The 19825-nt window shown below is 43.2% G+C and overlaps 1 protein-coding gene across 1 annotated transcript in view; it reads right to left on the bottom strand.

Moving 5' to 3' along the window:
- dok6 (docking protein 6) overlaps positions 1 to 19439 on the bottom strand; it is a 77002-nt gene extending 57563 nt beyond the window's left edge. Inside the window, 1 exon segment of the mRNA XM_042298978.1 lies at positions 19158 to 19439. Coding sequence (XP_042154912.1) covers positions 19158 to 19223 — 66 coding nt within the window. The 5' untranslated portion in view covers positions 19224 to 19439.
- Positions 19440 to 19825: the final 386 nt, after the last annotated feature.

Below are 19825 nucleotides of genomic sequence, written 5' to 3' on the forward strand. Positions count from 1 at the left end.
ACAGGAGGGAGAGAGAGAGACATCCTTCAGTTTATTTCTGTGCGTATAACATTGTAACGACACGACAAAGTCATGTTAAAATGTTGACAGCTGAAATGTCCCGGTGTTTAGTGAGAGATGAGAAAGCAGTGTAATAGTAGCTCCCTTTGTGTTGGCTTTCTCAGAGGTAGCCTACTGATGTAGCTTAGTGAGTATTGATTAGCTGACCAAAGTCTGGTACCCCCCCCCCCAGGGACTTAGAACTCTCTGGATCACACACACACACAGAGAGAGAGAGAGACACACACAGATAGACAAACACACACACTGTGTGCCAAGGAGCGACAACAAGGTCAAGATTGAAAAAGGGACACAGACAATCAAAAACTCTTCGTCTCTTTAAAAAAAGAACTCCACAATCATCTCTCCACTTCATTCTCCTCTGTCTGTCTGTCTGTCTCTCTCCACTTCATTCTCTCTCTCATTCTGTATTTTTTTCTCATGAAGGATACATTGAATCAGACCAGAATAATCCACATCTAAATACCTTATTCTACAGTATTTTCTTATTCTAGTAGTACATCCATAACCTATATCATCCATAGCCTATATCATCCATAGCCTATATCATCCATAGCCTATATTATCCATGGTCTATATCATCCATAACCTATATCATCCATAGCCTATATCATCCATAGCCTATATCATCCATAGTCTATATCATCCATAGTCTATATCATCCATAATCTATATCATCCATAGCCTATAACATCCATAGTCTATATCATGGTCCATCCATAACCTATATCATCCATAGCCTATATCATCCATAGCCTATATCATCCATAGTCTATATCATCCATAGTCTATATCATCCATAATCTATATCATCCATAGCCTATAACATCCATAGGCTATAACATCCACAATCTATATCATCCATAACGTATATCATCCATCATCTATATCATCCGTAGCCTATATCATCCATAGCCTATAGCATCTATAACCTATATCATTCATAACCTATATCATTCATAACCTATATCATCCATAACAGAGCAGACACTGAAAGTGAAAGATCCTAAGTCATTGTAACTTTTTACATCCTTATACTACTACTGTGTGAGTTACTCTGACTCTGCGATGTCAGTTGAAGATGTCACACATCCCCTCTGTGGTCTGTTAATACTTTATATCTCCCTGACAGCTTGGCTCACGGACCTCTTGGCTCGCATCCACTTTATTATCCTAATATAATTCTTGTATGGCATCCGGAAAGACCAGGGAAGGTGTCCTCTACCCTTAATGGTCTGTGTAAATGCATAAAGCGCTTCTCTGTCTCCAACAGAGTGATTTAAACCAAATACAAATATACAGCTCATTAATGATAAATGCAATAGCTTGAGATTGTTGTGATATTGTGCACTTAAATAGAGCATGCGGTTACAAGTAGCAACTTTGGGATGACTGGAACACCGTTGTGAAAACTGTAGTGCACTTAAAATATGCACTTATCTGAAGTGCACTTATAAGGAGTCAACTATAACTTATTAGGCCTAATACCATATCTAGGGGCTTCATGTTGGAGAAGAGGATCTTTTAACTTCCTGTCTGAGATAGCTAGCTGATATTGATCTGTGTGATGTATGATTATCACTCTCTGCATCGTCATGGTGGGGGGGACTGTGTATCCAGGATTCATTTGTTTACTCTATAAAAGGAACACAGCGCCTGAACTTCGCACTCCAGGTAATTGACTGAAGTGAATTCCTGCCTTGGTTCTTATCTGCTCTGTTCCTACTGATGGGCCTCGGGGCCATTAGTGAGCCTCATGACTATTATACAGAGAAAACAAGAGAGAGAAAAAGGGAGAGAGAGAGAGAAAGAGAGAGAAAGGGATGGAGAGAGCAAGAGAGAGAGAGATGGGGGAAGAGAGGGGCAGAGAGAGAGAGAGAGAGAGAGAGAGGGGGGCAGAGAGAGAGAGAGAGAGAGAGAGAGGTACACAACCTAATGCTTTAATGTAGAATGGGACACTTAAGGTAATGATGGGCTGTACCTATAAAGTGCTTTCTTACTTCTGCATTTATTAATCAGGACACAAGAGGCCATAGTCAATAACCAATCTATTTTCTGAATAGTTTACCTAAGGACAAAACAACAGCATATTACATTAAACCCCAAGAGGTAAGAATGAGCTGTCTGGTCGTTGATCATAACCTACAGATCCAGTATGTGGCAAGTCATAGGTAAACTGACTCAACTGTTGTGTCAAAATCCCTTCTGGGGCGATGAAACAAAACCATTCATTGCCTACCAAACACAAAGTAATTCACTCTGAGAATGCTGAGATTAAGTCATTACAACACTACAAAAGCAAGCTCAGAGAGATAGCTACAGTGGCGATGAGAACACAAGGTATGAAGGAAAAGGCTTAATTTCGCCTGTTCCACAGTTGCCAAATGCTTTGTCAAGGAGGGCCTATTCCTGGCAGTGTTTCTAGGTGTTACTTAGGAGGACTCTTACACTGATTTTAATTACATGGAGGTGAATGAGACTGCAGCTTCTAGAATGTGTGACTAATTAGAATGCTGGAACATTATTCCATGCGAGTGTGAGTGTATTTGTGTGTTGCCGCAGAACAAAGCCTCATCGCCCAGAAATAGAAATATATATATTATCAAGAAAAAGGGATGTTATGGGAGTACAATCAGCATCTTTTCTTTGAGGTGTGATCTGAGTAGCAGAGGATGAAAGCACTGGTTTCTACTACAATAGCCCATTCAATTTGTGTGAAGAATTACCCCAGAGAAATGTTGCTGTAGCTACTGTATGTTGCTGTCTTTTGACTGTAACAAATAACCCTTTTCCATTTGTCTACAAGAGCTTTAAAAGAAAATTATTATATTTTTCATGCTGCTTTAGTCCCTTATTGTACAACAAAGCAACAACACTGAAAGGATTTTTATACAAGCGGTACACAAGGTACCCAATGAGAACTATATTGATTTCAGTGTGGAAATAAACCAATTGTACAAAACACCAACAAGTATGGCTCACAAAGACATATTATGGCCAAAAGAACAGACTAAATGCATCGCAGTGTAGCTTCGTTCATCAGCTTTGACCTGCCTCTCAGCAGAGGTCCAGAGGCTGAATATGGACTGGAGCACATCTCTCAGCTCTCTGAGGCAGAGACATGCTGATTGCACTCTGAAATCTCAATGGCTGATTAATCACTGGAAGTCCTGACCTGTCTTTATGAGTGTTCAGAACAACCAAAACCTTCCAATCATAACACTCCTCTTTGCAGATGTTTCTGATCAGAATACTATTCAATGCTCAGAGCACAAACAGGTCCAATATGTGATAACTATTTAGCCATGACAACCTATTGTACATACAGTACGATCGATCACAAGCCAATGATATCCTATATGGGTAGTAGGACTGAGTGTTTCTTCAGGATACATGACTCATACAAAATGCTAGAGGCAGAGGCCACAAGCATTTTGGATCGAAAGTAAACTGGGTCATGAAAATGCACTTTGCAATAATTTGGGGTTTTCTGAAGTTGAAAACAAACTCATTTAAAATATATTTTTTTACCATCTCTGTGCCATAGTTTGTTTTGTGCAGTGAAAGCTTCCTGAGTATGATCTTAGCTGATCAAAAGACAACAGAACACAGCTGGAGATGAGTGTGTGTGTGTGTGTGTGTGTATGTGTGTGTGTGTGTGTGTGTGTGTGTGCGTGCGTGCGTGCGTGCGTGCATCCCAGCCAGCCTGCATGTGTGACCTTTCGTGCTCCAACAGGAGGAGACATGACAGCCAGCTGTGTGGGACTGAGGAAGAGATTCTCTCCTCACCTTTATATGTCTGGATACACACCTGGGGAAGCAGCTGGCACAGCCCTGGGCTCGCTCATTAGCTGTGCGTGTGGTGTGTGTGTGTGTGTGTGTGTGTGTGTGTGTGTGTGTGTGTGTGTGTGTGTGTGTGTGTGTGTGTGTGTGTGTGTGTGTGTGTGTGTGTGAGTGTGTGTGTGTGTGTGTGTGTGTGCGTGCGTGCGTGCGTGCGTGCGTGCGTGCGTGCGTGTGTGCGTGTAACGGAGGCAGTCCAGTTTGTAGTCAACCTGTTATTTTCAAGACAGAGTGCTTTAGCGCCCACAAGACTACTTTATCCGAGCAAATAATATTCTAATTCTACTTAAACTGCATCAAATTCATGGAACAGAGGCAGTAAAAGTGCTCCTTTAGAAGTAAAGAGGTGAAATCACATTTTAAACCCTGGTAATAAGTCACCACAGTCATTTCCTGTAAGTGGCCCCTGATGCTAAGTCCCTCCATTAACTTCTCTCAGAACATTGTGAAAGTTTCAGCGTTATTGAAGATGTGTCTGGCCTCTCAATAAAACATAAGCGAACTCCCCCGTAGGCACATTACTCACCTGCTGAACGGGCGGAGAAACCATCTAAAGACATGAAAATGATTTCCAATGACAGCTACTGTAGCTCCAGGTATATGCCTTCTCTCACATCTGCTAAAAATAGCAAAGCCTGTCTGCAAGTTCTGTTCAGGAACGAACAGAGTTTAATATTGAAACATAATGAAAACCTCAGAGAGACGTGTGCTCACAGTAACATCCACTAGTTCTCAGGTGCTGGGTAAGAGGACAAATGTAATGTTGAGATGAGACCAGAACTCTGGTTTATGTTTCCAGAAAGGGAAGTTTGATTTGAAAAGGAAGCACGGATAGGATGAATGACAACTTTCGACCATTGCCTGAAGGTAACATTTTATTCTACAGCCTTAGGCTATTTCAGCTGATATTTACCAGCTTTTTTTATTTTTTATTTAACTAATCAAGTCAGTTAAGAACAAATTCTTATTTACAAAGACAGCCTACCTTAGCCAAAACCGGACGACGCTGGGCCTATGGGACTCCCAATCAAAGCCGGTTGTGATACAGCCTGGAATCAAACCAGGGTCTGTCGTGACACCTCAAGCACTGAGATGCAGTGCCTTAGACAGCTGTGCCACTCGGGAGCCCACGTCCATACAGTACTGTCTTGTACTTACTTCAACGAATTAAACTACGATACCAACATTTGTAACATAGTAGCATTTATTTCAATCAATCCCAAACACACAGAAAAAGAACAATCCTCAACAACCATCCTATTGCCATTCTACAAAGTCACTTCTAAGCCAACACCAAATGAAAAGCCTTGTAGAGTGTAACCAATATGGATGTAGCTACAGTAGCATGTAGCCCATACTCTTTCAGCCACAGTATCATGGCCTGAGCCCCCCCCCACAGAGTCAACCATATTCCTATGGTGATAATGACTGCTGATGGACTATGACAGACCAGGCCCTGCAATATCAGCTGCTGCTGTTGGCAATCAATTTCAGACAGCGGCGGGCCAGCGCTGGGCCAGTACCGCGGTCCATCTTTATAATTTGATTTGTTATCCCGTCGGACAGTTGGTACAGCAATCATAGCAGCTATAATTTCCCTCACCCCCCCTCACAGCCCCACCCCGCACAAGAACATTTCTACAATTTGACAGCAAATGTGATGACTAGAAATGTCTATTTAATTGCACCCGTGACCCTACTCCCTCCCTCCCAATCCTGAAAATTGTAAACGTACACCTTACCTCAATCACACTCCCAAATATCTCCCTAAAACACACACATCTACATCCATTCTCACCCCGACACTAAGCCACACATATATAGTAGCCACATACACAAACACACAAATGCTCATACACACACACACATACACACTCCCCATTCCCGCCCCTTTAATATGTTTGGACATCCCATAATGTTGTAATTGGGCCCTGACTACAGCTGTTGGCGAGGTAGTAAGGCTGCTGCACCACGCCGCGCCCCAGTTAATCATAGATTACTTTATCTGGGCCACTCCAAATCCTCATGTGTCAACAGTGCTACCTCAGAACCATGTAATCACTGCATCCCCTCTTTCAATCTCTCTCGCTTTCTCCCTCTTTCCATCTCTCTCTTTCAATCTCTCTCGCTTTCTCTCTCCCTCCATCTCTCTCTTTCAATCTCTCTTGCTTTCTCTCTCCCTCCTCTCTCTTTCAATCTCTCTCGCTTTCTCTCTCCCTCCTCTCTCTTTCAATCTCTCCCTCCATCTCTCTCTTTCAATCTCTCATTTTCTTTCTCCCTCCTTCTCTCTCTTTCAATCTCTCTCCCTCCATCTCTCTCTTTCAATCTCTCTCGCTTTCTCTCTCCCTCCATCTCTCTTTCAATCTCTCTCGCTTTCTCTCTCCCTCCATCTCTCTCTTTCAGTCTCTCTCGCTGTCTCTCTCTATATCTCTTTCTGTTGGGTTCTCTCTCTCTTTCTGACTCCCTTTCTCTCTCTCAATTCAATTCAATTCAAGGGGCTTTATTGGCATGGGAAACATGTTAACATTGCCACAGCAAGTGAGGTAGATAATATACAAAAGTGAAATATTGTGAAATAAACAATAAAAATTAACAGTAAACATTTATCATACAGAAGTTTCAAAACAATGAAGACATCTCTCTCTATCTATCTTTTCCCTCCTTTCTCCAGACTACAGTTGGTACAGCAATCATAGCAGCTATAATTTCCCTCACCTCCTTTCCTCTTTCTTTACCCCTCCATCCCTCTTTTCCCTCTTCCTCTTTCCCTGTGCATGGCTAGAGCTCCTCGTCAACATTAATGGGCCAAATCAGTCCAGAATTGTAATATCCATGTCCTAATGGGATAGAGTGAGATACATGATAACTCTATGTTATACATTCTGCCTGTGACACTGACTGCTATTGAACATGACATCAGGTGTAGAGGACATTGCAGGCTCTCACCCAAAACACAGCCTCTACAGTCATGATGACATAAGCAACGGGGACAGGTGCTAATCCATGACAGAGTGTAAGATGAGACAGAACGAGAGAAAGAAGAGGAGAAGGGAGTGTGTGAAGAAGAAGAAGAAGTGAAAAAGCAGTAGCTGTTGAGAAACTCTTTGCAGTGAGAAAAGTCTGGTTCAGAAGCCTGGAACACAGGTCTGGTGAAAGAGAGAACAACTGCATTTGGCTTCAGGCCGCCCTCCATTAGAAATAATGAAAAATTAGGCTTTATAAACAGGACTTCTAGTTAGAAGCCTGTGAATAGATTATAACACACAAGACAACAAATAACAATTTTCCTCTTCAGCAGTAGAATCTCTCATACTCTGCCCTCTCTGCTATTTCAGACCAGACTGGAGCTATTATGCTCTCATTCCACATCAATAAGCCATAGGACAAGCCCTGTTAAAAAAACACACCCAAATCTCATGCAAATATTCCTGTCAAGCACAGGCAACCAGGACAGCGCTTTCCCTCATGTTTTCTTATTATCCTGGTTGTACTCTGGGGATGTTCGGCCCTTGTTGGCCACCGGGTGGTTGGAGCCGGGACATTAGTTAAAATGTCAAACACAGCAGCAGATACAGTCAACACACCCTACAAAGTATACTTAAGAACAGGACCGAAATAGCAGCCAAATTATTCTCAAGGAGATATAGGTCAATATTGAGGTTTCTCCTCTCTGAGGTGTGGGGGAGAGAAGGGCAAATGTTTCGGCTGTTGGAAACCACACAGTGTATTGCTCATGTCAGTACATACATGCACACACACACACACACACACAGACACACACACACACACACACACACACACACACACACGCATATGCATAAACAGACACACACACACACACACACACGCATATGCATAAACAGACACACACTTGATTGAGTTCTGGAGTCTTGGGGATAGCTGACCTGCCCTGGCTGTCAGAACATACATGTCTCATACAGAAATAGCAGTTGCAATAGTTCACAACATCTCGAAGAGAGAATAAAAACGGATTCAAGTACAGTTCCCTACAAGCATAATATATTGATGTTACTGGTTTGAAAAAATAATAATGTTGTATATACATTGTTTTATACATTTTATTTCCTGGTGGGATTTCTGATTCCAATTTAGATGGTTGTATAACTGTGCCAACTGTTTGATGTGAGCAGGAGGTCTCTACTGTGGATGTAAAATACATTTTAAAATACTCTTCCAATTGGTTCACAGTGGATGGATTCTGCTCTCAGTCATCATCATGACAATTGCCTGCTCTTTAAAACGTCCCTTATCCCAAAGCCTCTCAGTATTACAGCTTCAGTCAGCAATCCCGCCGCAGCCAGAGAGCAATTTCCATTTAATCTAACTACAAGGCTGAAGCAGCTCGTTGCTAGCTGTGTTCACAGACAATAACACAGAGACAAAAAGGGATTTGACTATGCAAGAATAACCCTACTCCGTCTGTCTGTCTGAAGACAACGTATTCAGCCCAGCACAAACACAGACAAACAAAACAGGCCACGGCTATTTTTTTCTGAGTGTACTTGACAGTCTATTATTGTTTATGAGCATGGCTGTCTGAGTGTGGTCCTATATTCACTAGTATTGTATTCATTCTGTCTCCCGGCCTCAGCATGAGGAAACAGGCAGCATACACCTCACAACACACAGACATCTCAATTTAACCCCAGCTCATAATACTCAAGCCGTTGTTGTAGGGACTGACGTTTGTAGCCTAGCCATTAGCGTGCTACATTAGCATCCATACGTTAGCCTCCATACGTTAGTGTCATTGTATTAGGCTAGCCATTAGCTTGGTCTCAGATATGTATGGGCAACGATAGGCAGAGGAGTTGGCTAAACAAAAGCACATTGGCCTACAGATCTGGGACCCGGCTATTAAATATACGATTATTTGTTTATCTGTCTTAAAAATCAGGTCATTTTTTTGTATGGTTTTGTTTTATATGTAGTACATGTGAAGGGGGAGGTGCCTTCCAAGCCACTCTGTTTTTTGTGTTTGTTATTTACATCACCTGCACATGTTCTTTTCATGTACCTTTCAAAACTTCAGCATAATAGATCTTTTTTTTCTTGTGGGCAAATAAATAAATACAAAAAAGAAATCAAAAAGCGCAGTGCCAACTATATAAGCTAGGTACACAGGTGTGGGCTGTTGTGTGAAGACCAAATGGAAGCTAGCTAGCCTGTGAAGTGACCGATGGCAGCTGTCTCAAAGGAAACAAGGAAACAGCCTATCAAAAGGGATGAAAGAGGTCCTTTCTTTAGAGCTACGACACTTGACTATTCTAATAACGCTTAGCTGACCTTCATTATCATGTAAACACAACCTGGGGATGTGATTGCGTGTAGTGCAAACCACTGCATCCGAGAGAGAGTATAATATTTGCATGTTGCAGGACCACATCATTATGCCTCTTTGTGTGTTTGAGGACACTTTGTATGAGAGAGTTGTTTGCTAGAATATCATCAGAGGACTAAGGATGGTAATTCTAGCCCAGTGGATCAGATACATCCTGAGGATGACTCCTAAAGTAGTACAGTAGGCTTACTGTTCACTGATGTTTTGGCTCCTAAAGTAGTACTGATGCTCTGGTTGGTTCGCTCATGCATTTACTTACAGCCAGAAAACATAGGGGATCCATACATGCATGAAGCCATGTTTTGGCTGGCTCGCTGATGCCTTAAACTGGGACTGGGATGTATCCAAACTAGGTTATAACTAGGCTATATGCACAATGAGTTTTCCCTACTACTAAAATCCAAAGGGATCTCTTTCATACTGTAACTAACTTGATTTAGCTAATAGCCAGCCACTTTAACTAACAGTTTCCAAATGTAATTAAATACGTGTTAGAGGAAGAAGGAAAACATGGCCTTTTCGCTCAGAGTAAACATCAAAGGAAGTGTAGTGATGGAGTTCGTCATATTGTTTTTGTCTCATTTCCACTAAAGAACATACTCCATTGGAATACATGGGCAGTGATACAGAGTGACTGTGTGCAGTCTCAGCATGGAGCCATTGTGGAATGCAATTATCACTTCAGCTAACAGATTACTGGGCAGAATGAGAGGGAATCACTGGGATGCCAGGGGGAAGTGGGGAAGTGCGTAGGAAACATGCAGTTAGTTAGAGGAGTGTTTAGGGCACAGGAAGGTCAGGCGTGTGTGTGTGTGGAGGGGGAAATGTGTGTGTGCGTGTGTGTGTGATCTAAATGCCTGCTGCTCAGTACCTCACAGCATTAAGTCAGATTAGCTCAATGTCCACTGCTTGCATACAAAACATACCATTCAATCTGCAAATGATCAATTGTTCAACCACTAAACCACTCTTTCTTACACATACTAATGCCACATTATAGGCGTTTTCCCATCCAGACAACTGTCCAAGACCTTCATGTTTGCTATGTCTTTACGAGTAAGGAAGTCATTATTTTCTCCATTATGGCCCCATAAATGATTTCCATGGAAGTGACAGTGCCAGGGCTGGTATTGTACTCCATTTACAACTTCCCTTGGCAGACCTTATCCAAAATTAATTCCTCTAACAATAACTCTTGAGGAAATATTACAAGCTGTCTTAATAGAAAGTGGATCATATTGCGGGCGGACGAGACAGCACTCCATGTTTCTCTGTAACACTGTGACTCATTAGAAAGTAGTACATTTTTTAAAAGCAGGCAGATACAGTAAGCCAGGCGCTGTGAGAAGGAAGCTGTTGTGCCATTTTACATAGTACTCAGCAGGACAGACAGGTAGCTTACTGCCAGCCCTGTATGGGGAGAGAAGTTAACTGTCACCTTCTTACTATTAAAAGAACTCCCATGAGAGAGAGAGAGAGAGAGAGAGAGAGAGAGAGAGAGAGAGAGAGAGAGAGAGAGAGAGAGAGCGAAAAGAGAGAGCGAGCGAAAGAGAGAGCGAGAGAGAGAGTAGACAGAGCGGGTAAGAGAGAGAGAGAGAGAGGACTCATCTCTGAATAAATAGAAGCAAGCATCAACTCCTTGGTGAGTGCTGAGAGAGGTGATAGCTGTCAGAGCTTTGCCAACACACATGTCAACGTTACCTCTCATATTACAAATCCATATTACAAATGTGTTGAAATACATATTGTTTCTTAGGCTGAATGATCATTATTCAAAGAATGTTGTATTTGGGAGTTTTTAATAATGCAGTGATCTTTGATTGAAAATGTATGATGTTTCTCTATTTAAAACAAGAGAAGAGTGTAGCGTGCACAAACAGGTAGCGTGCAAAAGTACAAACACACACGTACACACACACACACACACACACACACACACACACACACACACACACACACACACACACACACACACACACACACACACACACACACACACACACACACACACACACACACACACACACACACACACACACACACACACACACACAGAGAGACTGTCGTGACTATGCCATGTGGATGGTTATGTGGATGTGTAACTCCTTTACAGCTCCCTGATGAAAGCTAGCAAAGAGAGATTCATCAGATTACAAGTCATTACATCTCTAATTCTAAAATAAAGGTGTACCGCTTCCCGCTAAAAGCCTTTTTTCCTAAGATTAACTTCATACTTCATATTTCCTCCTCTACAGAATTCAAATATCCTATTTCAAGATCACACTATAACACAAAAACGACATACTTTATGTTAACGCACACCTCTGAAATTAGATTGAGCTACAGGTAGATCAGATTTACACACACACGCATACACACACACGCGTGCGCACTCACACACGCACACATAGGCATAAACCCATTGAGTTGTTCAGTAGGTTTGTGAGCCCAGAGGGATGGAGTGATTAATGAAGGGGAAAGAAGAGAAGAAGGGGATGGACTGATGGTGTTAAAGGAGCTACTAGCTATGATAGATACCTTTAGCCTCGGGATTTCATAGGTCAATCTCAAGTGTGTCCGTAGAAGATAATAACACCATGGAGAATCATACAATTCAAATGGCGCTGTACATCATCAAATCTGTCATTCTAAACTGGAGCAGGGAGACGTTTGTACCTTGTGTTAATCCTGAGAGAAATGAATTATTCGCATTGCAAAAGCTGCTGTTTATGTACAGTGTTCTATGATGCGTTTTGCAATTGTTTGTGATATCAGTAAAACTGTTTGCAGTACATGCCATCCATTATCTCAAAAGGTTAAAACAGTCCTCCTTCACTTACATAGTATAGCCTATAGCCACACCGACAGGCTAAGGTAGTGAACCATGCACCAGTGCTTTACTATCAAGGTCAACGTCATTACCAAAAGGACAGAGTCATCAGAGGAAATGAGTGAGCTGTTTAAAAAAAAGAGCACAAATGATTATGCAATGAAATGTCTCAAGTGTCTGTCTCAAGTAAGGCGTTTTCTGATTGTGTCTCTCCTCTCTAGTTAAGAGGCTAGATGGTGCAGCAGTTGGCTCAGTCTGTGGTGCCAGAGCATCAGGGTATCGGGATTGATTTGGGAGATTAAATTGTCGTGGTAGGGAGTCCTCTCCTCCCTCCAGCCGCGCTGAGCTGTGACTTCTCCCCTCTCTGTGTGTGGATTAGTGAACTCTGCACTTTACAGAGCAGTTTATCACAAACACAATGAAAACACAAAGCTGCTGTTGGGAGTAGTCGGGACAGACAGCTTGATGTATTATTGAGAGGATTGAGAGAGGGGGAGAGAGGGAGACAGGGAGAAAGAGGCTGGGGTTTAGACACCGAGAGAGACCAAGGCGGGTGGGTCAGACAGAGAGAGAAAGGGAGGGAAAAAAAACCCCAGAGCAAACTAGAATACTATTTGGCCGTAAACAGAGAGTACACAGTGGCAGAATACCTGACCACTGTGACTGACACAAACTTAAGGAAAGCTTTGACTATGTACAGACTCAGTGAGCATAGCATTGCTATTGAGAAAGGCCGCTGTTGGCAGACCTGGCTCTAAAGAGAGGACAAGCTATGTACACACTGCCCACAAAATGAGGTGGAAACTGAGCTGCATTTCCTAACCTCCTGCCAAATGTATGACCATATTAGAGACACATATTTCTCTCAGATTACAGAGATCCACAAAGAATTAGAAAACAAACTCAATTTTGATTTAACTCCCATATCTACTGGGTGAAATACCACAGTGTGCCATCCCAGCAGCAAGATTTGTGACCTGTTGCCACAAGAAAAGGGCAACCAGTGAAGAACAAACACCATTGTAAATACGACCCATATTTATGTTTATTTCTTTTCCTTTTTGTACTTGAACTATTTGCACATCGTTACAACACTGAATATAGACATAATATGACATTTTAAATGTCTTTATTCTTTTGGAACTTCTATGAGTGTAATGTTTACTGTTCATTTTTATTGTTTATTTCACTTTTGTTTATTATCTACTTCACTTGCTTTGGCAATGTTAACATATTTTTCCCATGCCAATAAAGCTTTTAAATTGAAATTGAATTGATATTGAGAGAGGGACAGAGAGGGACAGAGAGGGACAGAGAGCGGTGGGGGGGGATAGAGCGAGAGAGAGGCGGGGGGGTCAGACAGAGAAAGAGAGCGAGGGAGCGAGAGAGAGAGAGAGAGAGAGAGAGAGAGAGAGAGAGAGAGAGAAAGAGAGAGAGGTAGTGGGATGTCCGACAGAGAGAGAGAGGGAGGGAGAGAGAGAGAGAGAGAGGGGAGAAGAAGACAGACAGAGAAAGGGTAAAGACAGAAAGACAAAGAGAGAGAGAAAGAGAATGAGACAGAGGGTAGAGACCTCCCAGGCATCCTCAAGAGGGAATGGCAGAGAGGAGGAGGAGGAGGAGGAGCAGAGGAGAAGAAAGTGTATTGATGCACACAATGCCCCATTGTGAGCCCCCAGGCCCTTCTATGTGGCACATTAATTCATCAGTTGGGCCTTAGACATCTCTAACTGCTAATAGCAACATTTGTACCTGTTCAGAGTAAAAAGCTCTTTTGATAATTAAGAGCAGCGGGGATCATTGATGTGAAATATTCAAGCGAGGTCTGAAGACAGAGATTTATTTATGAAAGGAGCTGAATAGTAGCACATTTTTCACTGTGAATAATGTTGGCTGTGTTGTTTCCCATATCCTGTGAGACGCCATTCATCAGGCCCAATAAGAGCCAGTCATTTGTCTTTAGGTCTTTTGTGTCTGATAGCAGCTGATGAAAACAGAAAAACAAATTGGTCCAAGCGAACGAACGAAGGAACGCCCACGCCTGGCCCTGCATATCTGTGAGTTAATCCGCTGGGTTCCAACAACATCTCTCACCGAGTATACAGATGGGGGGGCTAAACACTAGAGCAGTCCTTCTGGAAGCATCCTTAAAACTATCTAACAGGAAAGCTCAGCTGACAACAGTTCAGTGTAACCGAGTGCCTCATTCCAGAAACTCACCTCCGAGTACAGTACAACGGCCAGTCAGTGACAGTGACTTAGCTGGTGGAAATATCCTTATGCCATATTGTTTAGATCAACAACTTCACATTTCCAAAAATGGTGGGAAATAAAGTCTTAAATTCATAGAAATGGGAAGTTCACTGAAATCGCCTGCCTCTTTCCAGAAACTCACCACCAGTTAAAGGACAGTCGCTGAAGCTCCAGTTTGAGAGAGTTGCCTAGTGAGTTAGTCTACCTGACGCCCTGTATCCAGGCCAGCCAGTCATCGTTAACAGTGAGAGCACACAGTGAGTAGAGATCCTATCTTAACTGGCTGGGGCATCTCCCACAATACAACCATTGTTCTTCTCCGTTACTGGCCTGGTGCGTCTGTTGTGCGCTCCGTCCCCAACCACATCAGGCAACATAACCACACACTTACAGTAATACTCCTTGTTAAGATACTAGTGCTCTGTTGGAGCCAGAAACACAAGCATTTCGCTACACCCGCAATAACATCTGCTAAATACGTGTATGTGACCAATACATTTGATTTATTACAATACATATTCTGAAAATACAGTTGAGCGATCAGTGAGGACAGAGCCCCCTTTGAGTGGGGTTGGGTGAAGAACACCCCGGGAGAGACAAAGAAGAGCGGTTAGGGGAGTTAATACGAGATGAATGGGCAGGGAGTGAAGCAACTTAGTCAGGGGGAAAACAACCTGGTGGCAGATTGGACTTGTTGGGGAGATGACAATGTGTTGACTCTCAGAGCATAACAGGGAGTACTATAAAGAGCTCAAGCAAGATTAACGACAATCAAATCAGGGTCAGATTCAATTAAAATGCTCTCACTCTCAATCTCTCTCAATATCACTCTTTTGAAAACAGAAATCTTTCTCTCTCTCTCTCCCTTCCTCCCCAATCCCTCTCTCCCTCCCTCTCGCTCCCTCTCTCTCTCCCTTCCTCCCCCATCCCTCGCTCCCTTCCTCCCTGATGGCACATTTACAGTGTCACCATTTACGGGGATGTGACTTTGAATGGCAGCCTGGCTGATAGCCAGGGAACTGTAAAAGTGACTAAATGGTGCTCCCTATATCCATTAGTTATGACTAAGATAGAGACATGCTACAGTTGACCTTTCCTCATCTCTAGCACAAACCTCAACCTGAGGAACATGGACCTGCATTCAGATGACTAAAAGGTCATGTTTTGCTCCCTTCCCCAGACAGTCTATGCTTCCGTTTCTCACAGAGACGGACAGGATATGGGGATAATGGCAATATCCTATGCCATCGTAGCTATTTCTTACACAGCGGTAGGCCCTTCACCACCAGTTTATATTTAGTTTGGTTCTGTCTGTCTGTCTGTCTGCCTGTCTGCCTCCCGGGCAGACTGAGTCGGAGCACAGAAAACAAGTAATAGCTTATGGTAAAAAGCCACAGGATTAGATCTAATTGAAGAACCACCTACTCTGGAAAAACATTGTTTGCTTATTTGTTTGTGTGTGATTTTGTGCCAATTCCCCCGTGTTGGGCCAGTGTGTGCGGCCACCCAATGCAGCTGTGCGTGCATTCACGTTTGCGTGTGTGTGTGCATGTGTGTGTGTGTGTGTGTGTGTATATGTGTGTGTGTGTGTGTGTGTGTGTGTGTGTGTGTGTGTGTGTGTGTGTGTGTGTGTGTGTGTGTGTGTGTGTGAGAGAGAGGTAGAGAGGGAGAGAGAGAGAGAGAGAGGGAGAGAGAGATGGGGAGAGAGAGAGAGAGAGAGGGGGAAGAGGGAGAGAGAGAGCGGGAGAGAGGTAGAGAAAGAGAGCGAGAGAGCAAGAGAGAAAGTGAGAGGGAGAGTGAGAGAGAAAGTGAGAGGGAGAGTGAGAGAGAGGGAGCGGGATAGAGACAGAGTGAGAGGAAGCGAGAGAGGGAGAGAGAGAGACAGAAAGAGGGATAGGGAAGAGAGAGTGAGAGCGAGAGAGGGAGGGAGAGAGAGAGAAGCAGAGGGTACGAGACAGAGTGAGAGGGAGAGAGAGAGAGAGAGAGAGGGAGAAGCAGAGGGTAAGAGACAGAGTGAGAGGGAAAAGGGTGTAAGAGGCTTAGAAGGACAAAGAAGGAACTGAGAAAGCGGGGAAGAGATGAGAGAGAAGGGGGAGAGGTGAGAAAGAGGGGGAAAGATTAAGGAGAGGGAGCGAGATGAGGGAGAGGGTGAGATCTGAGAGAGGAAGAGAGGCGTGAGAGACTGAGTTGTGTGAGAGGTGAGAAAGAGTGTGAAAGATGAGGAAGAGAGGGAGAGGTGAGAGAGCGATGAGATGAGAGACAGGGAGCGACGAGGGACAGGGACAAGTTATGAGAGGGGAAGATATGAGGGAGCGAGGAAGTGGTGTGAGGCGAGGGCGAGACAACAATCTCTGACTCTCAGCCAGTCTGAATCTCCAAGCTACGGAGGCTTAGTTGACTATATCAATACACCACACAACTCTTCACAACTCTTCAAGTATATCTAAGTAAAAATACAACAAAGGAGTTGTCTAGACTCTAAAGTAGAAATATAATGTATTCCATCAAGGCTGGGTAAAGTGACTAAACATGACATATAAACAAAGAGAGGGAAGAACAAAAATGTGCCTAGACCTTTTTAACAATTCCGCAGAAACACTGACACAGTACGATCTAACCTTCACACATGACCAGCTTCGAAAATGAGCCAATCAGGTTGACTGATGCTGATTAGGTTTTCCGCCGAATCTATTGTTAGCCGCGGAAATTCATACCACACAGAAGAAATATCCTAATATCATTCAACTGTAGTTTTCCATAATCAGAAATTGAAACGAGGAAAATATGTGAAATGGTAGCCCTCTGGAGAGTAAGGTCAGAGAGGGGGAAGCGGAGGAGGATGGAGGAGGCTAGGTTTTGAAAGGTCAGTCATGATGCGATGGTTCTTATGTCAACTTGGACCTTTTCACGTCTGACAGACCATTTTACAGACCAGTGAACTTCGCTGAGTGGGAAAAAAAACATCCAACAACTGCTACAGTGATATTGAAGAACATACACAAATTGCACAGTAAGGTCAGCTTTGTTTTTAACCTTCTAATGCCCTTATATTCAACTCTGGACCTCGAAGCCAGTTCCACAGTTTTTTTCTCATTCTCTCCCTTTAATCAGGGCCTGATCTAGGCCTGCGACACGAGGTGCAATTCATTATCAGGTAGAACAGAAAACCAGCAGGCTCTGGACACCGTAGGGTAACAGTTGAATACCCCTGCCCTAATTGTTTTTGGTTAAGGTTATGAGTTAGGAGGGGTAGCACCGATATGGAATTGTTCGACCCAAAAACAGTCCAGCAGCAAAACTGGAGAGGCAGAAGGTGAGGAGGACAACCTCTCAGTGTCTGACAGTCCTCCTATAGGTTCTCTGTCCGTCAGTCTGTACAGTCCACCACATGCTTTATCGGAGGTGAGACACGACCGTACCAGCATGGCATTAGATCCAAACAACAAGCTGGGGGAGGTTGACAGGCTGAGAACAAAAATAACATATTGCTGTTCAACCCTTGCCTCACAACCAGCATGATGAAAGGTAGCTGTCCTGGCATAACCACCTCCACAACAGCCAAATGTTGAATTATCTAACACACAAAGTTACAGCAAAGCACTGTGCCAGAACACAATATACATTCACAAATACACATAACAATGTGGACCAGAGAGATTTAAAATTGAGTGATACGATGAATGAGAGGATCAAATGTTATTTTCCTTCTCTTTTATCATAAATGTTTCATCGTAGAAAAATGAATTACAATAGTCTTATTCTAAAATGTAAATGCACGAAGACAAAGTCGTGATGAGGGCAAGGCAGGGGAGAAGAAAGCAGACATCATTAGCCAGCATCACCCATCATGGTCAGAGGAAAAGATTTCTGCTCTACATTAATTCTGTAATGTACTGTAATCTAAAAATACCCCAGCTGGCTTTAAAGATCCAGGGAATATCACAGAGTACAAGCTACCATCATCACCACCATTTACTGTTAGGATGATATTGTCTAGTGGGGGGGTACAGATCACTGTATGTAATGTAAGCAAAGTGCTTTGAGCATTTTGAAAAGCATTATAGACATAAGCCATTGCTACTGTTATTACAACTGTATTACTGTGTTATAATTTAGTTGTTTACTCCAGTGCTTCAGTGCTTCTGATCAATACAACTCATTTGACCACAGTTGCAGTCTACTTTATGCCAGATTACCCACTTTAGCCTATTTTTCACAACCACTCTGATATACCATCCAGTCTTTATCAACACAATACTTCACCATTATCCTTACACCATCTATATCCATCATACTTGTAGGCGAGGAGTCAGTGCCCTGCATGGACTGAATATAATTTAGAAACAGCTGTTGTCAATGATGGAGTTGTCTCTGTAATTAGGGAAGTAGCCTAAATTACAACTTTGACAACCTAGTAATCAATGTGGTGATGAAGGAAATAAATAATCATCAAACTTTTTGCAAGATATTAAACGTGAATTTGACAATATCTCCAACAAACACTATCCCAATTTGAAACATTGTTATTGCCATCATATTCTGTTTAATGTCCTACATATTAACGAAAAAAACTCTCAACAAATCCAACCACTAAAGGAAAGTGAATCATGTTGTTTTGCTCCTCTATTATCTAACTCTGTAAAACTCAAAGCAGGACAGCTGCCTGCAATTAAACCTTTTCTAAATAATCCAGCTGCCTTCCTAGTGCCCCTGCCTGCCTGCCTGCTTTCCTGATGCGGCTACTGCTGCCTGCCTGTCCTGACCACAAATAACTACGTAGAAGCCTCTCCTCTCCTTCAGCAAAGTGACACTCACCCCTAGTTTCTTACTCCGTATCCGCACGTATCCCTGCTTCACTATATCATTAAAGTTGGAGGCCATGGTCAGCGCGCTCCGCCACTGCCGCGGAAAAGTAACCTCCCTTTCGACTGCGAAGAATTCTCCCTCGCCGGAGTCAGTCCGACATCCACAACAGTAAAGAACCACAGGCAATCTTCTACGCTTTCAACGCTCGGGCAGCAGCCGGCTTCGGCGCGGCAGCGCGTTCCATACGGGAGTAGGGAGATACCATTTGTCAGCTGATTTAATTCAGTGTATATAGAGAGAGAGCGAGAGAGAAAGAGAGGGGGGGGGGCGCTTCCTGGAAGGCACCATCACCTCTTTGGCAGGGGGGCAGCAGGTAGCACGGTTAATACAGATGGCCAACCACAATGGTCTTCTCTCTTTTGCTATGACACAGTTGCCTGGCTACCCATCCACATTGATATTTATTCTCCAAGATGAGTGTAGGTTATGATTGATAGAGCAGCAGAATTACATTCAGGGTGAGTCATCAACGGTAGCTATCTAGCCATACACCGATAAACAGTGTCCTTCGCCCCCGTCCTTCGCCCCCATCGGGCACTTTTCCTGCAGTTCTGTTAATGATGGTGAGGGCAGGTGTTCGGCAGGCGGGAGTGAAGGACACCGTGTGCTAGCTTAGC

The sequence above is a fragment of the Oncorhynchus tshawytscha genome, linkage group LG16, assembly GCF_018296145.1.
Source record: "Oncorhynchus tshawytscha isolate Ot180627B linkage group LG16, Otsh_v2.0, whole genome shotgun sequence".
NCBI lineage: Eukaryota > Metazoa > Chordata > Actinopteri > Salmoniformes > Salmonidae > Oncorhynchus > Oncorhynchus tshawytscha.